Source organism: Panthera leo, chromosome D3 (assembly GCF_018350215.1).
Source record: "Panthera leo isolate Ple1 chromosome D3, P.leo_Ple1_pat1.1, whole genome shotgun sequence".
Taxonomy (NCBI): Eukaryota; Metazoa; Chordata; class Mammalia; order Carnivora; family Felidae; genus Panthera; species Panthera leo.
In genome coordinates, this window is record NC_056690.1 from 11,703,664 (window position 1) to 11,726,404 (window position 22,741).

General features: G+C 55.5%; 1 protein-coding gene across 2 annotated transcripts; it reads right to left on the reverse strand.

Annotated features, from left to right (window-relative positions):
- Window positions 1-6,702: 6,702 nt before the first annotated feature.
- Window positions 6,703-19,573, reverse strand: TBX3 (T-box transcription factor 3). 2 transcript variants are annotated; one of them, XM_042910713.1, is made up of 8 exons: window positions 18,301-19,573; window positions 16,397-16,664; window positions 15,403-15,462; window positions 14,963-15,109; window positions 13,035-13,111; window positions 11,819-11,976; window positions 9,680-10,356; window positions 6,703-7,989 (listed from the first exon to the last, which is right to left on the reverse strand). In XM_042910713.1, exons 1-8 carry the CDS (start codon window positions 18,687-18,689, stop codon window positions 7,528-7,530), a joined length of 2,238 nt encoding a protein of 745 aa, XP_042766647.1. In that variant the 5' UTR covers window positions 18,690-19,573; the 3' UTR covers window positions 6,703-7,527. The 2 variants fall into 2 exon arrangements, with proteins under 2 accessions (XP_042766647.1, XP_042766648.1); XM_042910714.1 differs by lacking the exon at window positions 15,403-15,462.
- Window positions 19,574-22,741: the final 3,168 nt, after the last annotated feature.

The following is a 22,741-nucleotide window of genomic DNA, read 5'->3' on the forward strand; positions in this document are numbered from 1 at the left end:
CGTGGTGTATGCGGAGGGGGCCGGTGAAGGGGTGTAGAGGCCAGGGAGCCCCCCCCCCCCCCGCCTGGACCCCAGGAGTCTCTCCGCAAAGGGGACCCCCCCTACAGCTCCCCTCACCCCAGATCTTGAGGTGGGAGGAATGTAATAAAAACTAATTGTTTTATGAAAAGTGGTTTCCTTTTATTGCCTGTGTTAGTCGAGTGAGGGTAAGCCTAGCAACAGGAAATTAACACAGAATTCATTAGGGGTGATAATGATTGTTCATAATCATTTGGTTGATGAGTTAATATCATTAACTAGTCAACTAATTAGACAATGCCTGGGGCCCTGGGGGTCTGGAGGCTTAGCTTCAAAATTAGCAAGGAAAGAGTGTCCTTCTAGAAGGTTAGAAAGATGGAATTAGTCCCTTAAGCTAAGGTTGACCTGGCCAAGACAAGAGTCCCCAGGGACCACCCTAAAACTTCCTCTCATTTCTTTTTGTCCCCAGGGCAGCGAGGGGTTCTTCATTTGGTTGGGCTCACGCGTCTCCAAGACTCTGGGCAAAATCGCAGGGCTCCCGTGCCCCCAAATCCCAATATATGCGCAGGAACAAACTTCTGTGATTTCTGCGGCTTCCCTGAAGTCGTGAGCTCTGGCTTCCTTGAAGAGCGCCCACCCTAGAGAATAAATACCCAATTAGCTAACCGGTGCTGGCCTTGGGGAGAGTGGGCGCCACGGGGTAGGCCGGGTGGTGACCCGGGATGATGGGTCCACTGTTCGGCTGGCTCCCATAACAGGCTCACACCTCGGTTCCAAGCCTGTGTTGGAAGGATTGGGGGACCGGGTGACGGGGTAGGGGGGTGGGGGGTGCGACGAAGTCACGCCCCCAAACAGCCGGCCCTCTCCCGGAGCTACCGCCGCCGAAGTGAGTTAAAGATGCCGACACCCGGGCCGGGGGCGAACCGCACCGCCAAAGTGGCCGAAAGGAAGTCAGGCGAGCGAGTGGCAGTTCCGTGCTTGGGTATCCAGGACGCTTTGGGGACCTTGAGGGGGCAGGGGCGCACCGCGCCGGCAGGAAGAGCGCCTAGGCAAGAGTTGGCTGGCGCGGGCCTGGGGGAGCAATCCTCCCCCCCCCCCCCCCACCAAGTGCAATTCCCCAGCCCGAAACCAGAGCCGGGGTCATTAGCGGGAAACCGAAGTGGCTCGGGAGATCGCATTTCAAAAGCTCAAAGAGACCGGCTGACTGGGGACTTTGGACTGGGGCTGGGGTGGGGTGGAGACCCGGACAGCTCGGGATGGTCCCAGTGTCCCCTCACTAAGCCCCCACGCGCCTCCCATTCCAGGGACGGAGCCGAAGCTGCTCGATCCAAGACGCAAAGGCAGCCTGACTTCATCTCAGCTGCCCGGCAGGAAGCGCTTTGCGGCTTGGGGCAGAGAAGAGGGGTGGCCAGTCCCTACTCCAGCGATGTGTCGTTTCACCCCTGCCCGGCCTGCAGCCCACCCGGCCTTGGCTCTCCAGGTGCGTGGGGCCTGCGGATGCCCAAGCTGCAGGAAGCTGGGCCGCGCCGCGCCATAACCAGGCACCCCTTTTGCTACGCAGGGCTGTGCACTAAACACCCCTTCTCCCGCTTCACCGCAGAATCTTTCTCCCCACGAGCTGAGCTCCCAGCTGAGGCCAGAGAGTTGAGCGGAAGAGGGCAGGGACGACTGAGTTCGCTTAGGTTCCGGGAGGCTGGGCAGGGTGGAAAGAAACAAATGGTGCTGGTGCCCGCGGTCCCCACCTGCACGCAGTCCCGGGCCTTGGCGCCTGGGCGGATGGAGCGCAGCGAATGTAGGAAGAGAGGGAGGATCCGAGGCCTGGAGTCGAGGCGCCCAAGACACCCCAAGCCCGAGTGTCCCTCTCCCACCCCGCAGGGAGGCGACACTCTGGAGTCAGCGGGGGTCACCCTGCCTGGCCCGGCACAGGCCGGCCCCGCTGTCATTCCCTCTGGCTCTCAACTCAGATCAGAATGAGAACGCGGTTTCTGCCCCTGGGCCCCGCCACAGGCATTTTTAAATGGGGTTTTGTCCCCGGTGCACCCCTCGCTTCATCCAGCCTTTTGTCTTCGCCCGGACGGCTCCTTCGGGGAGAGAGGGCGGGGGAATTGAACACCTAAAAGAAGCTGCACTTTTCCCACTGCTAGACCGATGCCCAGAGAAATGAAAATGTTCTCTCCTCCAAAGGGCGCGTGAGACACACGAAAACCCGGAACACGCCCATAGATTTCTCTGCAGCCGGGGACATGTGCACCATAGGTACGTACATACGCCTCCACCTGAATTAGGAAGAGGGATTGAAGTGGGTTCTGGCGTCCCCTTCGACTGGAATTCCGGCTCCAGTGTCCCAGGTGATCTTGGTTAAGTGACTTAACTGTCGTGTGCCTCAGTTTCCTCCTCTGTCAAACAGGGATAAAAATCATACCCACCGCATAGGGGTTAATGGTGCGCTCACTTGGGTGGGGTGCTTAACGGAGCGCCTGGCACGCGCACGTGCCCCTTGCATGCCAGCTCCTTTTATTATCGTTCCGTGTACTTTGAACGCCGACATCTGCAACATATACATCTTGATTATACGCATCTTGATTGTAAAACAACCAAATGCATCTGCATCCGGAACTGTCTTGCGCGTGCACCTCGAAATCTAAATTGGAAGAGACGTCTGCTGACCGGGCACGAGCAAGTACACGCACACGCGCGCCTCAGAACTCACACACCCAAAGCGCTACCCGCAGGTCCGCACATCCGAGGCCACGTACAGAGGAGCCCACGTCCCGGCCTGGCACCCACACCCAGCAGCCTCTCTCTTGGCCGGTTGCCGTGAGGTCGAATTTGGAAACCAGCGAGGCAGAAAGCGCGCGGACGCGAAGCGTGTCAAACCTCTTGCAGCGCCCGAAGGCGGCTGCCCGTGTGCTGGTTTAGGGGAAAGGTCACAACAAGGGTTTTCCTTCTCGGGTGGAATTTTTTGGAGGGCCTAAGGGCCGAGAACTTTCCCCACAAGGAAGGAGTGGGTTTCCAGGACGGCGCAGATCCAGAGGGGGGCCCTGCACGCGCGCGCGCACGCACGCTCACTCACTCACTCATGCACGCACGCCCGCGTGCACACGCCCCGCTCCTTCGGGCTGGCGGGACCCGGGAGGAGGGAGCGGGAGGAGGGAGCGCACAGGTCGTGACCCCTGCCTCTGCCGGAGCGCGCCCTTCGGCCCCTGCAATTAGCGCCGGGAGGTCAGCAGGAACCCGGACGCCTTTACCCGCGGCTCAAAGCACAGCAAAAGGCGACCCCACCCCGCCCCTCCGCCGGTCTCAGACGCCAGGGCGCAGCCAGGCTTGGAGCCGACCTCCCCAAGCGGCGGGGGCCGCAGGGCTCCGGCCGGCACCCGCATTTGTCACCTTAAATTTACAAATCACGAAGTCGCTCGGCCCTGCCGGCTGCCGCAGCTCTGACCCCCGCCGGGACGGACTGCTGCTCCCTGGAGCCGCGCGGCCTTTGTCCCTGTAGACGCGGCCAGGGTAAAGACCGAAACATTCCAGAGTTCTAAGTAAGAATGAGAGAGAGAGAGAGAGAGGGCGCATCCAGGCAAAGGGAGGTCGCATCCAGGCTACATTTTAAATTATGTAATTTGGGGGAGGAGGGAATCCTTCCTCTCTCCATCTGCCCACTAAGAACTCAGGTTATCCCCCGCCCGGCTGGGTCGGGGAAAACTGCTGGAGATGTCCACGCCAAGCAGGAGGGCGCTTGGCCAGAAAACGATGAGCAGGGTCCCCTCGCTGGATTTCCTGACTGTCTTTGGAAACCCAGAGAGGGGAAGGACTGTTTTTCTCATCTGAGGCCCAAAGAGGAGTGAAAGTGATACCCAGGAAAGCGACCACTCACTGCTTCTTCTGACGCTGGGACGTGGGGAGGTGGGGGGGGGGGGGTGGTCAGAGAAGGAGGGGAGCACAGGCCGGGGTGGCGAGGCTGCGAAGGGGCAAAGGTGAAACGCCCGAGTTCCGGAACCCGGGAGGCGCTGGGGTGCCCAGCAAGCCGCGGCGACCGGGGCGCATTCGTGGGCCAGACAGATAGGTGGCACTCGAAGCCCGGAAAAAAAAAAGCCGAAGGCGCCGGCCCCGAGTGGCCTCCGCGGCGGCCGCCGCCACCATAAAGCCCGCGGCGAGATTGCGACCGGCGCCAGGTGAGTAATAGGCCACGAAACCCAGAGAGATTGCGAGCGGTTCACCCCCCGTCCATCAGCGCCACCAGAGTTACTCATTAACATCACTACATACAAATAAGATACACAGGAGATTAAGGGGTGGGGGGGGGGGCGAGCGGTGGGAGAGGCCGGCCACACGTCTGAGCACTGTCCGAGAGTCTTGGGGCGGGGGGAGCAGATGGGAGCTGAGAAAGAAAAGCATTCCTTCCCCCTCCGAGGCCGAGGCTCTTTGCTCCCCGACTCGGGAGGGAGAGCGCACGGGGCACACCCTGCCCACTGCCACCTTCCAGGGGCGCGGGCTCCGCGCCGAATCCTTGGGCCAAAAGCCGGCCCCGGTGGGCGCGCACCCCGCAAATCTCCCAGCCTTGCGGGGAGCCAGCGCCCCAAAGGTCCCCAGGCCCGACAAGCCCCCCCACCCCCCACCCCCGGTCGTTTGCCCTCTCACCCGGGAAGACAGCACTGGAGAGGGTGTGTGGCGCCCCACGTGCCTGGCTGGAGATGCAAGGAGCTTGCCACTCCCCCCACCCCCCCCCCCCAAAGGTCCCGACCTCGATCCCCTTCCAAGTCCGGGAGGAGGGAGGGGAGAGGGATCCTCCTTGCCGGCCATTCAAGAGGCCCGAAGGTGACAGGGACTTGGGGCCGGGCTGGCGGGCTCCAGGGAGGGGGAGGGAGGCAGCCGCCAGGCAGGCTCCGGCTGGGTCCTCACGTCACGGCCCCCAGGGCAAGAAAAGGCCTCGAGAACCTTCCCTTGCCCGCCCCCCTCCCACCCCCCACCCCCCCCCCCGCACAAATACACCTCCACGGCGAGGGTGGGGGTGGGGACACTAGGAGACCAAAAGGCTGTCACGGCCTCGCTATTTTTTATTGAATGTTTCAAAAATAAATTGAACTTCAAAAGGCAACTCCCCAAACAGCCTGGAGGCTGGCTGGAGGGGAGGGCCGGAGGAGGGTGTCAGCCTCCTGGGTGACTTTTCCCTGGGAGGGGTCAACTATGCGCCCTCGAATTACCTTTCCCTGGCGGTGAAAACCTGCCTCCCCCTCGCGTGACACAGCTAAGTTTGCGCGGAGCTGGCCGCATTCCGCTCGCACGTTGGGGAGCCCTGGGTCAGCAGGGTCCCAGCAGAGACACGGGGGACGTTGGGGCCCTGCCAGGTCTCCCACCACCCGGGAGGGTCGCTGCCTTGCCCAGCCTGGTCTGGCGGCGAGATCTCGCTTTTTTTTTTTTTTTTTTTTTTTTTTTTTTGCACACTGATGCAAGGAGATAGTTTTGACTTGCGTTTTCCGGATCGACGTGAAAAGGGAGAGCGAGCCTAAAACGAAAACGTTCGCAGTCCTCGACCGTATTTTTGGTCGGACTCGTGTGGGAACCACGGACTTGGGGAGGGGAGCATTCTTTTTCCATTAAAACTTAAGTATCTGAAATTGCAATTCAACCCGATTCTAATCAGTCTTCTCTTCCCGTCTCTCGTTTTGCTCCCTAATTTAAAGGAAAAGTAATTTCAGATCGGAGCGGCTCCCTTCGCCCCAGTAAGGGACTTTTGTTTTTAGCTTTGGAACTTGAGTGACAGCTCATTTGGGTTCCGTGGGGGCGGTCTTAATTACTTAAAGGCGAAGGGAAGGGGATTGAGGAAGCAAGAGGGACAGAAGCCTCCGTTTGCAGCAAAGTTTTCTAAAGAAAGCACTTCACACGAGGCCCAGGGACATTTCAATAAAAATTTATTGAAATTTCAATGCTGTTTTTAAAGAGAGGGGAAGAAATACAGAAAACCAAAGAACTCATCAACAATTATAACACAAAATATACCTTCATGAATTTTTGTCTTTAAACCATCCCTCAGCACCTGACTCATAGGCACCAATTCAAAACACCATCAATATTGAAGACAGTAGTCAATCCCACTTCGTTTTGAAGAAATCAGACTAGCAAATACAAATACAAAAGAAAAATTAGAAAATCAATCCACAGCCTCTGCACTCCCGGTCCCCCCCCCACCCCCCCTCCCCAAGCAATCTCAGAAACACTCTTAGGGTGTTATATTTTAAGGAACTTAAGGTAAGTTGCACACCTCCCCAGTTTGGGGTGAAATAGACAATGGTGCTTCCCCCCCCCCCATTCTTGGACACTAAAAAAGAAAAAACTTTTTTTTTTCAGACAGCTCTTTTGAAAGTCTGTTGGTGTCGGTGCAGAAAGTGTGTTTTCTAGTTTTAAAAGCGATCCTGTGGCCTTGAAATAAAATTGACGAAAGGAAAACAAGAACACAAAACCAGGCGGCTGCGATCCTATTTACATAGACCTATGTACAACGTCAATAAATTAAAGTTTAATTTTCCGAGCATTCATATTGCACCTATTTACAAGAGTTATCAAATAATTACATAAATACTTTGTCTAATAGTCTCACTTCTTCTTTATTATTTTTCTTAAAACCTTGTTATTGCATATAGAGGAAAGAGAATTAACTGAGACATAATTCCTGCTACAAAGATGAGATAAAATAAATTCACTTTGTGTGTGTGTGTTCTCCCTACCCCTTCCCTTTAAATCCTCCCCCCCCTTGGGATTGCCGATTGGAGGGTAGAGAATGGGGGGGGGGGGGAGTATGGGTTCATGTTCTTTTCTCTCTAAAAGCAAGCATTCAAATAAAAACCACAAATACATTACTGTGGATCATGCAAAAAGAGACCTATAGCGGCTCTTAAAACATCACAAGAATATTAAAAAGACACAGATTTCCTTAATAGAGACCAAAGAAGGATGGCAAGGACTTCCTTCCCCAAACAATGCTGCTCAGTCATTTATTTAGAACTGATACGCAAGTCACTATAAAGTTTTAATGTTCACAAACAGAATCATGTTAATGTATTCATTTGTCCCCAGTATATATTTTTTTTAATTTTGTTTTTGTTTCTACTTGACACGGTGAAGGAAAAAATATATATATATAAATCTGCACTGGGGGAGAAGCCTTTCAACACCTCCCCTCCTGGTGGGCCTGGCTACCTTTATTTCTCCCCACAGCAACCAGACCAGCCTTGTGGCGGGAGGTGCTGTGGCTATAAATGGTTTAACTCCTACCCCAACAGCTCAAGGCAACAGACATTTCTGGGCCCCAGAATCTGAGTCAGATCCTGGATATATAAACCACGCCAAGAAGACAGGGCCTGTTTCTAGCACATTCTCGAGGAGTCCGGCACCCCTTCCCAGACAGGACTGCACAAAGGGCCAACCCCACGGCGCGCCCGTGGTTTATTTTACATCCAACAAAGTGCACTGCAGACTGGAGACTGGAATGAAGAGATTTTTTTTCTAGGGAGGGCTTTACGGGGACCCGCTGCGGGACCTGTCCGGCTTGGCCTCCAAGCCGCTGACCAACCGCTGAATGCTCTGCAGTTCGCTGGTGGCCGCCTCCTTCTCCGGGCAGAGTTTGGGCGACAAGGACACAGAGCTGGAGGAAAGTGTGGAGGAGCGGCTGTTGAGTTCCGAGCCTGAGTCCACGGCCACCGAGGCCGGGCTGGCGGCCAGCGCGGCGGCTTTGGCGTCCAGGGGCCCCGCGGCCGCGGCCATGGACGGCAGGGCGGTGGTGAGCAGGCCGCTGCTGTCCGGGACCGGCATGGGGATGGAGTAGGGGCTGTAGCGCAGCCTCGGGCGCATGGTGTTCAGGTTGAGGAAGGGGTGTCGGTGCACCGAGCTGGAGGCCGCGGCCGAAGACGCGGCCGCCGCCGCGGCCATGTACGTGTAGGGGTAAGGGAACAGGCTTCCGAAAGGCGACATGGCCAGGCCCTGCGGGGAGAAAGAGAAACGCAGGCGGTGAATCGGCCCGCAGGGCCTGCGCAGTGGGGAGGAGCCAACCTCCGCCGACCACCCGCCCCCTCCCCCCAACCTTGGGGCCTTGGGCAAGTCATTAATCTCTGGGGCTGGGGCACTCAGCTTTCCTTCTCTAGATCCACTTCACTCCCTGTGCCCCAGCTTTCTTACGGAGGAAAAACAACAACAACAACAACAACAACAAAAACAAAACCCAGGGATATACGAGATAGTTCGTACCCTTACTGGGACTTTGCATAGTGAATGGGCTAAGGCCCGCAACGCGCTACATGGGGCACCTGACCAACAGAACTGTTAGAAATTCTCCCACTGGGGTCAGTCGGTGCACCTGATAAATGGGGCTGCAGGCTAGTCCAGCCACAAAGGTAGCAGAGGGTATAAATTATGGGACATACATTTGCTAAAGGCAATTGGGGGTGGGGGGAGCGAAAGGTGTTTGCTCTAAACGGAGACAAAGAAATCATCTGGCCTGATACATTGGTATTACAGGTAGAGAAACTGAGGTAGGCCCCACAGGTACAGGAAGCCACTCAGCTTCAAGTTCCAGAAGCTGAATTTAAAACTCAGGCCCCCTGGCCTGGGCCAGTTCTCTCTGTCCTTTGCCTTGGGTAGGTACCCTGACCACCTACCTGTTTGCCCAGGCAGTCCCTCCAGGACAGGGTCTCCAGAAGGAGAGGGGAGCAAGGGGAAGGGCCAGAAGCCAGCCCTGTTCTCAGTTCCCTCCTCCCCTCCCCCCCCCCCCACCAGAGGGGAGCAAACCCTGCCTCTTGGCTCAGAGAAGGGAGACGAATGTACTCAGACAAAACAAAGGCAAGGGCGTGCAGAAAACCCCACAGAACCTTTCTCGCTGGGTTCAGAGCATTTCCAGCGGGCCCGACTTCTCCCCAGCTGCCCTGCACCCCAGCACAGCTGTCTGACCCGTATAAGAGGCCGCCAGGCCTGCCACAGCCAGCCGAAGAAGTCTGCCCCTATCCTCTGACATTTCCCACACAGGCACAAACCATTAACCCTTTGGGGGACAGGCTGGCCTGCTGGGGGTGAGGGACAGGGGACAAGCTTCCCACTGGAAGGAAAGGCAGAAGGCTCCACTCCCACCCAAAAGCAGTCCCTGCCCCTCCCCAGGCCGTGGTCTCCCCCTTGTGTGATCCCTGGCGGGGCGGTTGGCTATGAGCCATTGGAGAGGCCTTAGAGCTCTGAAGCCGACATCATAGACCCTGAAGAAGGTCCTGAAGTCAGCGCCTCTGCCCCACCACTTACAGGCTGTGTGACTTTGGATAAGTGACTCAACATCTCTGGGCCTCTGCCACTTCGTCTATAAAGGGGAGGTGACAACAGCCGAACAGACCGAGCACAACCGAAGTGCCAGATAGAGCCATTAAGCATGATTACTGCTTACCTACTCTACTAGAAACAGCCCTTAACTTAGAAAAAAATTTGAAGTTTTTTTTTTGGGGGGGGGGAGTGTCAGGTTATGCTGAGTCAGTGAGATAAACCTCGACCTAGCAATTATTATTATTATTAATTATTATTATTAGGGCTCCTAGGCCAGGGGGACTGGTGGGGGTCTGGCATCACACGCAGGGCGGGGTAAGCAGAGCGACCCCGAGGGAGGGTCTGGAGAGCCCGGTGGATGACCCCTAATTACCTGCGAGGCCAGGACGTGCTGCTGGAGGTGGAAGGGCAGGGTGGCCGCCGACGCCCCCGACAGTCCCTGCGCCGCGGCCGCGGAGGCCATGGCGGTGGAATCCAGGCCCGAGACGCCGGTGGAGGCCCCGGACACGGTGGCCAGCAGGGGCCCCATGCCGGCCGCCATGCTGGAGAAGGCGCCCCCCATGGCGAACTGGCCGGGGTGCAGGAAGAGCGGGTGCCCGTTGAAGAACTGCTGACCCGCCAGCCCGGGGGCGAAGCCGAGGCCCGGCAGGGGGCCCTGGCCCAGGTGCGCGGCGGCCGCGTCCGTCTGCACCGTGAGCGGCGCGAAGGCCTCCTTGCCCGGCAGCGCGCGCGCCTCCTCGGCCTTGGACGTGGCCGCGCCCTCGCGGCCCGGGCTCCGGCGCTCCTCGGCGCCCAGGCCGCGGGTGCTGGACGAGATGGTGGCCGGGCTGTGGCGCGAGTCGGGCGACGCCTTGTCCAGCCGCCCGCTGTCCCGGGGCCGGCCGCCGGGCTCGGCGGCGAAGAGGTGCGCCTTGACCGCGGGGCTGCCCTTGTCGCGGCACGGCTCCTCCGACGTGGTGGTGGTGATCTTGGCCGCGTCGCAGGCCTCCGGGCCGTGCTCCTCTTTGCTGTCGGCCTCGGCGTCGCTCTCCCCCTCGCTGGGACACAGATCTACCATAGGAGGGGCACAAAAGCCAAGCGGAAGGGCGTGAGCTCCAATCTGGGCCAGCGGGGAACTCCAGTTGCCTGGTCTGAATCCCAGCTCGGCCATGTACTAGCTGTGTGGTCCCCGGCCGGCCCCTTAACCTCTCCGGGCCTCAGTTTTCTCATCCGCAAAGTGGGAGTGATGACACCTCACAACTTTACTGGGACGATTCACTAAGCTAACCCTCAATTTACAATATTTAACATAGAACTGAACCCCTTCCCCCCAGAACTCCCCCTCCCCCAACCGCTAGTGGACTTTTACTATTTTTTGCAATCGTCCGTTGAGCTCCTACCCTGTCAAAGCCTTTACTCGCCTTTCCCCAGTTCACTGCCTTCACTTTTTAGAAACAGAATTAAACGTATCCTAAAACTCACTTCAGGAACACCTCCTAGTTACTATCCAGAGTCTGTGTGCAGTGAGTGTCCAAGATTGGCACCTTCCAGAAATTTGTGAATTCTTCCAGAAGGATCCGTTTGAACCCTGCCCTGGTAGCAGTGGCAGAAATCCACACCCTCCCTCCACACACACACATTCAACTGGAACCTTCTGTTGCCCCTGTCCCTGCAGACTGATGGGGGCAGCCCGCTCACCCACCCTGGGACAATCACAGATTCTTTCACCACACCCTCTGTGGGTCTCCCCCCAGGAAAAAAAAAAAAAAAAAGGAAAAGAAAAAGGGATCCTATTTTATGTTTAAAGTTTAAATGGACTGAAGTCATAATGGACTTTCATTTTAATTCACTTAAAAACAGGTTTCTTCCCGTTGAGAGTGTGTGTGTGTCTTTCCAAATAAATAGTTCTTGTTCTTTAAACACAGGAACTAACTGGGGATTTGAAGCATCTTGTCCGCGCTCTCTCTCTCTCTCTTTCCCCTACCCTCCCTACTTGGATCCCCAGGGCCTCCTCTGCTTCCCCAGTGCTGTTTTCCCATTGTTGGCCCTAAAGCTGGACGTTTTCTCAGCCACTGTCCCTGTTCCAGGTGGCAGAGAATCCCCTCCCTGCCCCCCCCCCCCCCCCCCCCCCCCCCCCCCCGCCTCAGGCCAAATACATTTTAATCTAGAGCTCAAAGATAGTAAAAAGTCAGCAGTTGCTAGCTTGGAGAGAGTTGAGGGAGAGAGATAGAGACAGAGACGTGCTCCGCGCAAGTTTTCAAAGATGGCCCCACCGAGAAGGAACAGCCACCCCGGCCTCAGCCAAACCAAGGTTTGCAGGAAGGGGGTTCGGAGTTCTCCTTTATACACCTGAGGGACGGGGACACACCTGGCCACCCTCTTTGAACTGTGGCTCCTGCTTAGGGACTTGAAGAAGCATCTGAAGTTTTTGAAGGGCAGGGTCCCTGGTGGATACCCCCACCCCCCAAATCTCCCAGCCGCCCCCCCCACCCCCAAACCTGGAGTGGAGAATCTGGAGGCGATCAGGTCCTACCTTTGAGGTTCGATGTCCCTACGGTGGAGACAGCTGGAGACGAGGACTGAGCAAAGCAGTTAAAGGCTGCCTGTTCGCTTGAGGACTCATCTGAGGTCCCATTCTCCTTCTTCTGTCTGTCATCGAACACCCTCATAGACTGCAGGGTGAGCTGTTTTCTGTGCCAGAAGCCCACACCCAGCGTCACAGAGCGGAACAGACATTTCCCCTCTTTGTCCGCCTCACCCTCTCCAAAGAGGCGCACTGGGCACACCTCACCCTGCCCACCACCCACGGTTTCTCTGAAACCTGCTTGCCCCGAGGCAGCCAGAGACCCGAGCATTGTTCTGGAGCCTGTAAGGAGGCCTGAGTGTGGCACTGAGGGGAGGAGGTTGTTGGAGGAAGAAGGCTTCAGCTCCACTCAAGATCAGCAGTTCATTAGGGCAAGAGCACGGGCCACAGACAGCTGAACGGCCGGCCTTATAGAAGGAGGGTGAACTGGGTGCCCCAGCTGGTGAACACACACAGCCTCCAAACTCCCCACTGGTTGCTAAGACCGCGGTTGCCAACTTGCTTATTTCATGGTGCACTTTAATTGTGTTACCGACCTACCCATCGTAACCGGAGGGGGAGAATAAAAATCTATGTGGATGTTGGAAATTATTTTTTAACGCTTACCCCCCCCACCCCCACCCCGCAAGGGGAGAGGTTAAAAATCTGGGCTGATCTTCTGGATTTTGGAAATTCTTTGAAAGCGGGTGGGGGAGGGGAGAGCTGCTTCCATATACTATCCAGCTGTCTGCTTAATGCAAAATGATATGTATACCCATGAAGGAGAGCATCCTAGATTTCTCAAGGGGCCTCAGTTCTGTCGGACCGTATTTGCAAGACAAGATTGCAAAAATTCCAAAGCATTTTGTGAATGGTTTAGTCCTTTCCTGGGACCTGCCTGGGATGAACTTCATTAGGAATGAGTAGGCGACTGTATATGATCTGTTATCCCTGACACTTTTCTTCCAGAGACCGTGTGGTGTGGGCCTAGTTCATGTCCTTGCAAGCAGGTAGCAGAGAGGCGGTCAATTCTTTTCCACCACCCCCCCCCCAACACACACACACACACACACACACCTTCTTAATATAAGTGCCTGCATCCCGCTTCTAACAGTTGAGACTTGGGTCCAAGGAAAATAATTCTCCAAATTACCTGAGAAAATACTGGTTAAGGGTCTCCACTCACCTTTTTTCTCTCCTGCCATTTCCAGTGTCCCGGAAACCTTTTGCAAAAGGGTTGTTGTCTATTTTTAACTGAGTTATCTAGAGGAGGAGACACAAGCAAGAAAGAGACATTGGCTTCATTTTCTAGAATGTTTCGGGGGGAGTTCCCGCCCCCCCAACTCAGTCTACTAGAAATTGGACCGCCAAAAGAAGTCATTCGTATATGCCAGGTTAAAGAGAAAGGGAGAGGAATAACGGTTGTAAGGGTGGACAGGACCCGGAGAAAAATCAAGGATCTACACCATGGCTTACACCTCCCATAGGAAGCCACAGCAGGGATTCCAGACTGAAATTATACCGTCTGGGAAATGCCTCATTCTGTTCTGCAGGCAGCCTTGAGAGCTTGGGTTTAGAAATGGAAAGACTGTCAAAGTTGTCAAAAGAGACAACCTGTAGATCTTAAAATTATGCTTTCATTTTGTTTTTTTTCATACAGTGCAATTAATCATAAAATACGGCGTAAATCCTGCCCCCAAACACACACACACACACACACACACACACACACACACACACAGAGCATACACTCCAAACTTTTCTGTGAATCTAATAAAATGATTTATGGGGTTTCGCTGCTCTTGTGCCAGAGTGGGTTTGATTTTTTTTTTTTTTTTTTGCTGGGTTGGGGTCGGTGCGGGGGAGGAGGGTTGAGGAATTACAATATTGACAATTACAGATGTCAAAGGACTGAATGACCACTGGAAACATTTGTTTTCATTTATATGCTCTGTCACCCCCCCTTAGGTTGGAGAAGGCCTGTGGCCTCTTTGTCCCATCAAAAATGCAATGTTTTATTATTACTTTAACAACTCAGATTCACAGGATTCTGGGTCTAGAGGGAGCGTGCATTTGCACGCTGGGGCAAAATGCCATAGTATGTAATCTTTCAAATCCCTTCCCTTAGAGGAAAAAAAAAAAAGAGATCTAGAAAGTCAGAGCACCCACCCGTGGGGACAACGTATTCAAATGCAAAAGGAAACAGGGCTCAGAAGAGCAGGGGTCCTCTACTGCTCCTACTGCTCGCACCCCCAGAACAGCCTGCTGACAGTCAAGCTGGGAGCTGGGGAATCAGCAAGCTTCACTTTCCCCGGGTCTCTCAGTGCACATGCCCATGACCTTCAGGCCAGCATAACTTGACATACCAGGTGCTGCCTACTGGTCCATTTGGGGGTACTTCTAATCTGGGCTTCAGGCCCAAGGGAGAAAAAAAAAACAACCCTCAAATGAAGGGATGAGTTTGGTCATCTCATCTCAAAAGCCTCAGACAACTCGATTAGCATGACCCTGTGATCAGAGGAGGTTTTTCCAACCACACACACACACACACACACACACACACACACACATACACACACACACCATAAAAAACACAGCAGCATAAAAGGTAATAAAAACCAGACCAGCTACTCAGGGTTTCTGGCTAGGGGAGAAAATCTGTTCTCCAATGGGATTCTCCTCCCAGGATATCCCAAATGGCTTTTGCCCTAACTTTTTAGCTGGTGCCTTTAGAACCTGGAACCTGGTTTTTGATGCTTCTTCCAGAAGGAGAGGAAGCTGAGCCTCAAAACAAACAAGAAAAAGCCAGGAGTGGGGAAGCCGGTGGCAACACGGTTACAGGAGCTGCTCACTAGCAAAGTTAGTTTGGCATGTTTTCACTCCGCGTTGGAGTCCTAGCTGGTCAAGTTTTTGTTTTGTTTTGTGTGTTCCCTGCCTCTTGGACGCGCTCAGAGCCCCTTCCCCCCCAAAAGCTCCCCTGAAGCTCAAATCACAGAAGAAAACTGAGCCTCTCCCGTCCCAATTCTTTTGTAAATCCCTCAGTGTCTTCCCCAGGCAGCTTAAAGGTGAGGGGGGAAATGTCGCCATGGAAAAGAAAAAGCGCCTTTTGGTTACCTTGTCATTCTGGTATGCTGTCACGGCGATGAATTCAGTCTCGGGGAACAAGTATGTCCGAAATGTACTATAAGGAAGTTTCAAGATGTCATTGGCCCTCACAATGTGGAACCGTGGCTGATATTTGTGCATGGAGTTCAATATGGTCTGCGGGGGGCGGGGGGGGGGGGCGCAGGGGAGAGGGGAGACACAGCAAAAAAAAAAAAAAAAAGGGTTAGTGAGACAAACGGGGCCTTAGGACCCCTGCCAGGCTGACATCTACCCCACCGAAGGGTACCAAGCTCGTCTGGAGCCCACCTCCTCTCCTCGGAGCACCTCTGTGGGCACACTCCGCTCCACACATGTTATCTTCTGGAGAATCCAAACTGCTCCTCGGTTTCCAAAGGGTCCCCCCCACCCTCACCATCTAAGGTCCGTTCGTACCTTGAACCCTAGCCTACCTGAGTACCAAAACTATAATTCCCCTGCCACGTTGCGTGATCACTTGGGAAGGCCAAAGTCTTAAAAGATAGAGAAAAACATGCATTTTAATTTACAAAATGATTCAGTCCTTTAAGCGCCCACTAATTGACGAGCCCAATCCACTTAAAGCCCTGCAAGGTTGAACTCTAGAGAGGAATATTTATGCCTTAATCAAATCAAAGGCTTCAAATGCAATTCCTGCCCGCTGAAGATATTTCCGCGTCATTCACATCTTCCTGGGCCTAATCTTTCTGCTGATTCCTCGCTTATCACTCGGTTTATTTTATTGAAATGTTGGGGAGGGGGGGCAGGGGGCAAAAGGTGTTTGGCTTGACTTTTACAAGCAATTCCAGTCTCCTCAAAGTTTCTAAGGACTCTCCCACCGACTCCATGCATACACCTCCAACATGCACATCATTTTTATCCTGGAGAGCTCCGTCTCATTTCTAGCAAACCTGACTTTCACCTAAGCCCGAGTTTCTTTTTCTCATAGGAGAAAAAAAAAAAAAAATCTTTCCAAAAATGTACTCACACGCTTTTAACCAACGTAGCCAGGGCTCTGAACCTTAACCCCCCGCCCAAGAAATAATAAGGCTCGTTTCCAAACAGAAGTATGATAGCTCAAAACAAATTCCTGGCAGACACATAACTTTAAAATTGATTTTGTAGCTTCACAATTGGTTTTTAACTTCACAGTCAGGCGTTCACCAAGACCTGGAATTGCCACAGAACGCGAGTGGTGAGTGTTCTCGCCCTCGTTTCTTTTAGAGAGCCAGGCCTTCCATTATCCAAAGAGAAACACCCCGGAATCCTCTCTCTGGCTCTGTTTCCGATCGAACAACTTTTGCTACACTTAGCAACAGAGGGCGAGGGAGAAGTCTGAGCAGAAACCTGGGATTTTACAAGGACAGGGGAAGCGCTGCCTTGGCTAAGGTGAAGAAAGAGAAAATTTTACTGAGCGGTGAAACTTACAAATCCGTGTTTGTCCGAAATGTTGTTGGTGAGTTTCAGTTTGTGGAAAGTGACAACTTTGGACATCCACTGTTCCCCGGTAGCCGGGCTGTCTGGGTGAATGTACATTCTCTTTGGCATTTCAGGGTCAGCCTTACCAGCCACCATCCACCGAGAATTATGGAATTTATATCGACAGTCATCAGCAGCTATAATGTCCATCAATAGAATATATTTGGCTTTTTTATCCAGCCCAGAACATCTTACTTTAAATGGAGGAAACATTCGCCTACAACAGCAAGGGAAGAGAAAAAGAAATGGCTCAGACTCTTGGGTTTGAGTCCCTGTTTACCCTAAAATATTTCAATCAAATTCAAAACTTTCTGCCGTGATTGACTGAGGAGTTTCTGTTTCAGAGGAAGGCCACTGAGGGCAATATTATATCCTTCCACGACAGAAGTGTTACGTACCCTCAATTTCTCCACGGCGAAATGTCTCAAGGTTCAAAACAAGTGAATTATGGCACTCCCTTTCTCTACAGCGTCTAATAATCTCTCCACAATTTTTTCCTCTTGTCGGACTTCACAGATGGCCCTCTTTACAGAGAAATTCTGGCCTTTCCCCCCTGTCCCCGGAGTGCCTACTTCTAAACAGCTAGGGGTAGGATTTTACTTAAAGTGGGGTCAGTCAAGGCTAGAATTCGCCACTGCTGAGAAAAAGTTAAATTTATCAAGGAAATAAACGTCCAGCTTCCCTGCTACGGAGCAGCGAACCCGCCTCTGGGGGAAATGAAACCGGCCTTCAGTGAGTTCTCAAAACGAATTCTGTAGTTTGGGGTGGACTTCTGGGCCTGATAACCAATCTGCCTGGCATGCTGCTAACCACATTTCTCCCCTGGCTCGGGCCCGTCCCGAAAGGCAAGGCTGTACCACCAACAGCTTCTTATTTCCCAGAAGCGGTGGCAACCCACGGTCCTGACTCGAAAGGAAGCACTTCACTGTGAAACCGAGGTAATGTCTTCTGGGTTTAGAGAATTTTTATGCCCAGCTTTGGCCTCATTTTGCTAGGAAAGATACCGAAAGCTGGAGACATCCCTCAAGAGAGGGAGTTTATTTTTATTATTCCAACACTATGCTTTGATGGACTTCAATGCCATAAAAAAAAAAAATCATTGATTTTAAGGGACAGGCAGGTTTCGGTCAGGCAAGGACCTTTTCGTTATATAAAATATGGTCGGTAATATAGAAAAAAGCAGCATGTGTCTCTCCAGGGGCCTTGGATCTGCAAACATCATCTTAATTATCCAAAATTGCCTAAACTCTCCCTCGGATTACGGACACGTGAAGCAGTGTAGACAAACAAACCCAAATGCCCTTCCATTTCTCTGTGACCCTGCCGGAGGCCAGCGCAGGCCCCCCTGCAGACCCAGAGGCTAGGCTGGAGAGCAGAAAGGGCAAATGGAGAGCCAGCTTCGGGGTCTCCCACTACCACACAAAAGAAAAGGGCAGTGAAGTTTTTCTCGCTGGGAACAAAATGAAACAAACAAAACCCAGAACATCAACAAAGACATAAGGATGTTCCAGAAAGGTTTGAACAGCGAACTTCCTGCCATGGGGTGGTTTTCTTTCTTCCTGCAGGAGATGTCTGAGTGCCTTGGAAAAATCCTATCTAGCCTGTAGGGAATCCAGGGTGCCGACCGAGGTGGGAGGAACTAGGGCTGCAAAGGGCCAGGTAAGCCGAAATTTCCCACCCGTGGGGCAGGGGCCGGGGAATGTCTGTACCTGGTTCCAGGGGAACCAAGTTTTGCCTAAGCCCGAGTAACTGGCAAACCGGGTATTCTGGGAACAGAGAGAGATAAAGGCAAGGTGGGGGGAGAAGAAAACACCTCCATTAGCTTGGGGGAGGGGGCCCTGCTGCGTGCTTACCTTCCCGACTTGGTAATGACCATCTCGGTGCCCCGCTTGTGGAACTGATCCCAAAGTTCTTTGGCCTCGAGGTGCACCTTGGGGTCATCCTCCACCTCTTCTTCGGGCTCCATGGTCTTCAGAGGCCTCAGATGCGCCTGGGGCCCCAGGGACGAGAAAGGGATGCCGGTCTCGGCCGCCCCCACCAATTGATCCATGATCGGCTTGGCCAGGGCGCCCGGCAGCGAGAGCGCCGCCGCGCCGTTGGGAGGCAGCGTCAGCGCGGGGAAGAAGGGCGGCTGGTGACCCAGCACCGCGCTCATGGCGAAGTCCGGCGCCCGGTGAGGTAGGAACGGATGGTAGGCCATGCTTGTCCCAGGAATGACCGGATCTCTCATGGAGAGGCTCATCCACTCCGGGCGGGGCGCTGGGCTCCAGCCGGGGACAAGTCCGCAGCTGCTGTTTGGTTTTGTTTTGGTTTTTAACAGCAGCACATAGTTTGAGAAAGAAAAAAAAGAAAGAAAGAAAAAAAAAAAGGGGGGGGGGGAATCACAACTAAAGCACCCTAGGGAAGGGGGGGGAAGTGTCTTTTGGGGAAGGGGAGTGCCTCTTTTAAAGAGGGCAAGGCGAGAAATCAGGAGACATAGTCGCTGGGGTGACTGTCCTTGTGCCTTGCGTTTTTTAAAAAGCCGCTCCTGGAAGTCGGTTTCACAGGCGAGAGCAGCGAGCAGGGTCTCACTGGCGCCCGAGCCCCGCCGCTTAGCCGAATCGACACTTCAGCCCCCGGTCCCAGGAATCGCTCCCCGGCCCCCGGTTCTTTGTTGCGATTGCGGACGACTCAGCTCCGAGAGACTTTTTACCTTCTCTTCTCCTTCTTCCCCGCCCCCCTGTCTCTCTTCCTCTCCCTCTCTCTCGCTGGAGGCGTCTGCTGTAGCGCTAGACCCGGCTCCGCCAGCGAGCGAGAGAGCGGAAAAGTCTCTCGCCTTTAAAAAAAAAAAAAAAAAAAAAATCTCTGATTCAAGCTCTCTTCTACCAGCGCTATCAAAACTTGAACTGCAAACTGGCTTCCGTCCGCCCTCCTCCTCCTTCCTCTGCTCCGAGCCTCCGGAGGGTGTCCTGGGTTGCAATCCGAGTCCCGCGGCGCTCCTCTCCCGCGCCTGTCTTCCTTGTCCTAAAACGTGAGCGAAATCGCTTCCTAAATCTGCGTCCAGACGCGCAGGGCAGGGAGGATTGAGTGGGGGGAATGAACAGGGGAGAGGGGGAGAGAGAGAGGGAGAGAGAGGGAGAGACAGGAGACGGGGAGAGAGGGACGGAGCGGGAGAGGGAGCGCGAGGAAAGGGAGGGAGCGAGAGCGAGCGAGCGAGAGCTCCGCGCCACCCTCCTCCGCCTCTAGAATTCCCCGGGCGTCTGCACGGCGGCTCTAGAAGGTCGGGCTGTGCTGTGGGCTGCGGGGAGCCGGAGGCCTCTTGATTGGCTCTTTGACGCTTTCGGACCAATTGTGTTGCTGCATAGGCGTGGTTTTCACAGGTCGAGTGCTGGGGGATAGAGCCGAGTTATAAAAAGAAGGTGTCGGAAACTGTAACGTCGCAGCGCCGCATCGGTACTACTGCCTGTCCTGTGAATATGTCAACATGATCAGAGGGAGGGCGGGGAGCCACTGGGGAGCGCGCACAGAGTCGCCTCTAGGTGGCTTATCGAGAGATCGCTGCAGCCCCTGAGCTCGCTCGCTCGCGCTGGCTCAGCCCACGTCTGAAATGCCTCAGTCATCCAGCCCCGGATCGAGGGAGGAGGCAGGGCCCGGGGAGGAAGGGGGAGGAGGAGGGAACGAGCGAGCCGGGCCAGGAAGGCGGAGAGCGCGCCGGGCGCCGGGCAGGGGCGCTCGCCTCTCGCGCGCTCGGCTCGCCTCTCCTCGCCGGCCGCCGCGGCCGTTTCCCTCTGCGGCTCGCCCTCTCGCCGCGGCCCCGGGAGGGCCAGGCGGACGGCCGAGCCCCCGGCGAGCTGCCGTTCGGCCGCCGGCCGCAACAAAAGGCGGCAGCGGCGGAGAGGCGAGCGCCGAGACTCCGGGCTTGCGCGCTCCCCGGCCCCACGTGGAGCCCAGCTCCGCCCGGCCGCCGCCGAAGGGCTCCCGAGCTCGGGTGGCTCTCGGCGCCGGGCTCCCGGCTCCTGGGCTCGCGGGCTCCCGGGCACACGCGTGCGGGGGCTCCCTCTCCCCCGGGCCCCACCCGAGGCCGTGGGCGGGGACCCAAGCGCCCCGCCGCTCCCGCGCGCGGACACGCGCGGGCACCCCGGGACCGAGCCACCCGCGCGAAAACACGTACACGCAAACACGTACACAGCCTGCGCCTCCGGCCCCGGTTGCGCTCACCCCGGGAGGCGGACTCGGGGATTTTTTTGAAATGCATTTGCCAGCCCTTTTAAGATCTCGTCTTCTATCCGAATCCGGGCTCCCCGAGTTCCACCTGAATGTGTGCGTGAGGGTAGAGGAGAGAATGGAGATCGGGACGGAAGGAGCGCGGCGAGGGACTAGGTTCTGGGCCTGCCCCGGCCGAACCTCTGCCCTCACCTCGGCGGCCCTGGGAGAGCTGGTAGGGGGAGGCGCGCCCTCCTTGTATCTTCTCGGGGCATTGCACTTATCTCTCCAGTGCCTCAGTCCTTTCTCCACCCGGGGACTTATCTCACCAGAAGTCGGGGGTGAATTTGTAAAACAAACCGCGATACGCCCCCACCCCAGAGGCGAGGTGACTGGTTCCAGTTCAGGTAGGGTGTGGGGGGTGGGGGGGGTGCTCAGCGGGGGTGAAGGGGAGGGAGGCGTCGGAATTGGTATGTTACCACAGGTTCCCTGTCTGGATCAGAGGCTTCCCCAAACCCACATTTCTCGCTTCTGGGGTGCCCGGGCAGGGAGTTGGGCCGTCCCTGCCTGGATGGATGGAAATCTTGGGTAGAATGTTCTTTTACCCTTTCTGGGTGGAGAGCTTCCTTGAGTGTAAAGGAGCGGAGAAAGGTTTGATTTCAAGGCCTAGGGGGCTAAGAAACCCAAGCTTGGGATGTGTGTGTCTGTGTGTAGGCAGCCAGCGCGGTCCTCTCTTAGTCCGCCCCGTACATCCCCACGCCCCCAGCTCCCAGACTCCGAAATGGGAGCAAGTGGAGGGTGAAATGCACTTCTATTGTGGGCCAACGGCCTCGAGATAGGGGCGGAACTTTAGAGGCGACAAGCTTCTCCAGCCTCGCATTTTTGACGCACATGGTTAAGAGCGCTTGGCGCCAGCGCTGAGAATTCCCTGAAGTCACCAGAGAGAATGGAGTGGTTCTTCGAACTCCGTCTGGCTCGCCATCTCACCCCCTTCTTTCCCTTTCGGCCTGTCTTTCTCTGGTGTCTCTGTGCCGGTGGTGGAGAAGAGAGAAAGAGGGAGAGAGAAGAGGGAGGCGGCAGGGCCCTGGGGTGTCAGACGCCCCCTCCCCGCGTCCCTCGCGGCCCGATCCTGGAGGGTGCGAGAGGCCGGGCCTACCCCTCCTTACGCCTTCCACCGAGGTCACTGCAGGGTTTCACGAGTCTCTGGAGGCCCAAGCCCACCCCCTCCCCCACATCGCTCGCCTCCTGAGCCCGGGGCAGCTCGGCGGCGCTTTCAGGAGCGGCCCCAAATCCCCGCGATCTGGTTTTGCCTGCACTCGCCAGCCAATCTCTGCCCGGCCGCTCCACGTAGAAAGTAGTTCTGCAGCCACAATGCGACTGACACCCCCCCCCCCCCCACTCCTCACTGTCTCGGTGCCCTCAAGCGACCAGATGCACGGGAGAGAGATGTTTCACTAGGTCCTCCGCTTTCTTGGCCTCCTTTCTGTTTTGGACTTGGGAAGGGAGCTTGCTAATTTCACTCGTAAATATCTCGACTTGCCTCTGGCCCCTGCGTGGACGAGCGGGATTTCTGGCCCTCACATGGCCCCCTCCCTCCAATGCCTGTATTTTGCCCGTAGTTCTGACTTAACCCTGGGGTCACCCCTGTTACCGCTCCATAACCCGTCCCCCATTCTTGCTCACAAGGGTTGGGGGTGGGGGGAAGAGAGGAAAGTTTGCGGGGTTCTGGATCGAAAATGTCGACATCTTGCTAATGGTCTGCAAACTTCCGCCAATTATGACTGACCTCCCAGACTCGGCCCCGGGAGGCTCGTATTCTGCTGGGAGGCCGCGGTAACTCGGGATCAAAAGCGGGAAGGTGCGAACTCCTCTGTCTCTGCTGGGCCGTCGCGCCCCCCTCCCGGTGGGTGATAAACCCACTCTGGCGCCGGCCGTGCGCTGGGTGATTAATTTGCGAACAAACAAAAGCGGCCTGGTGGCCACCGCATTCGGGTTAAACATTGGCCAGCGCGTTCCGAAGATTTGTGCCAGGCCTGGCAGCGGGGGGAACCCACAAGGCTAGCGCGCCCCGGGACCCACGGCTTTAGGCTCCAGACGCGGGGTCTACACGGC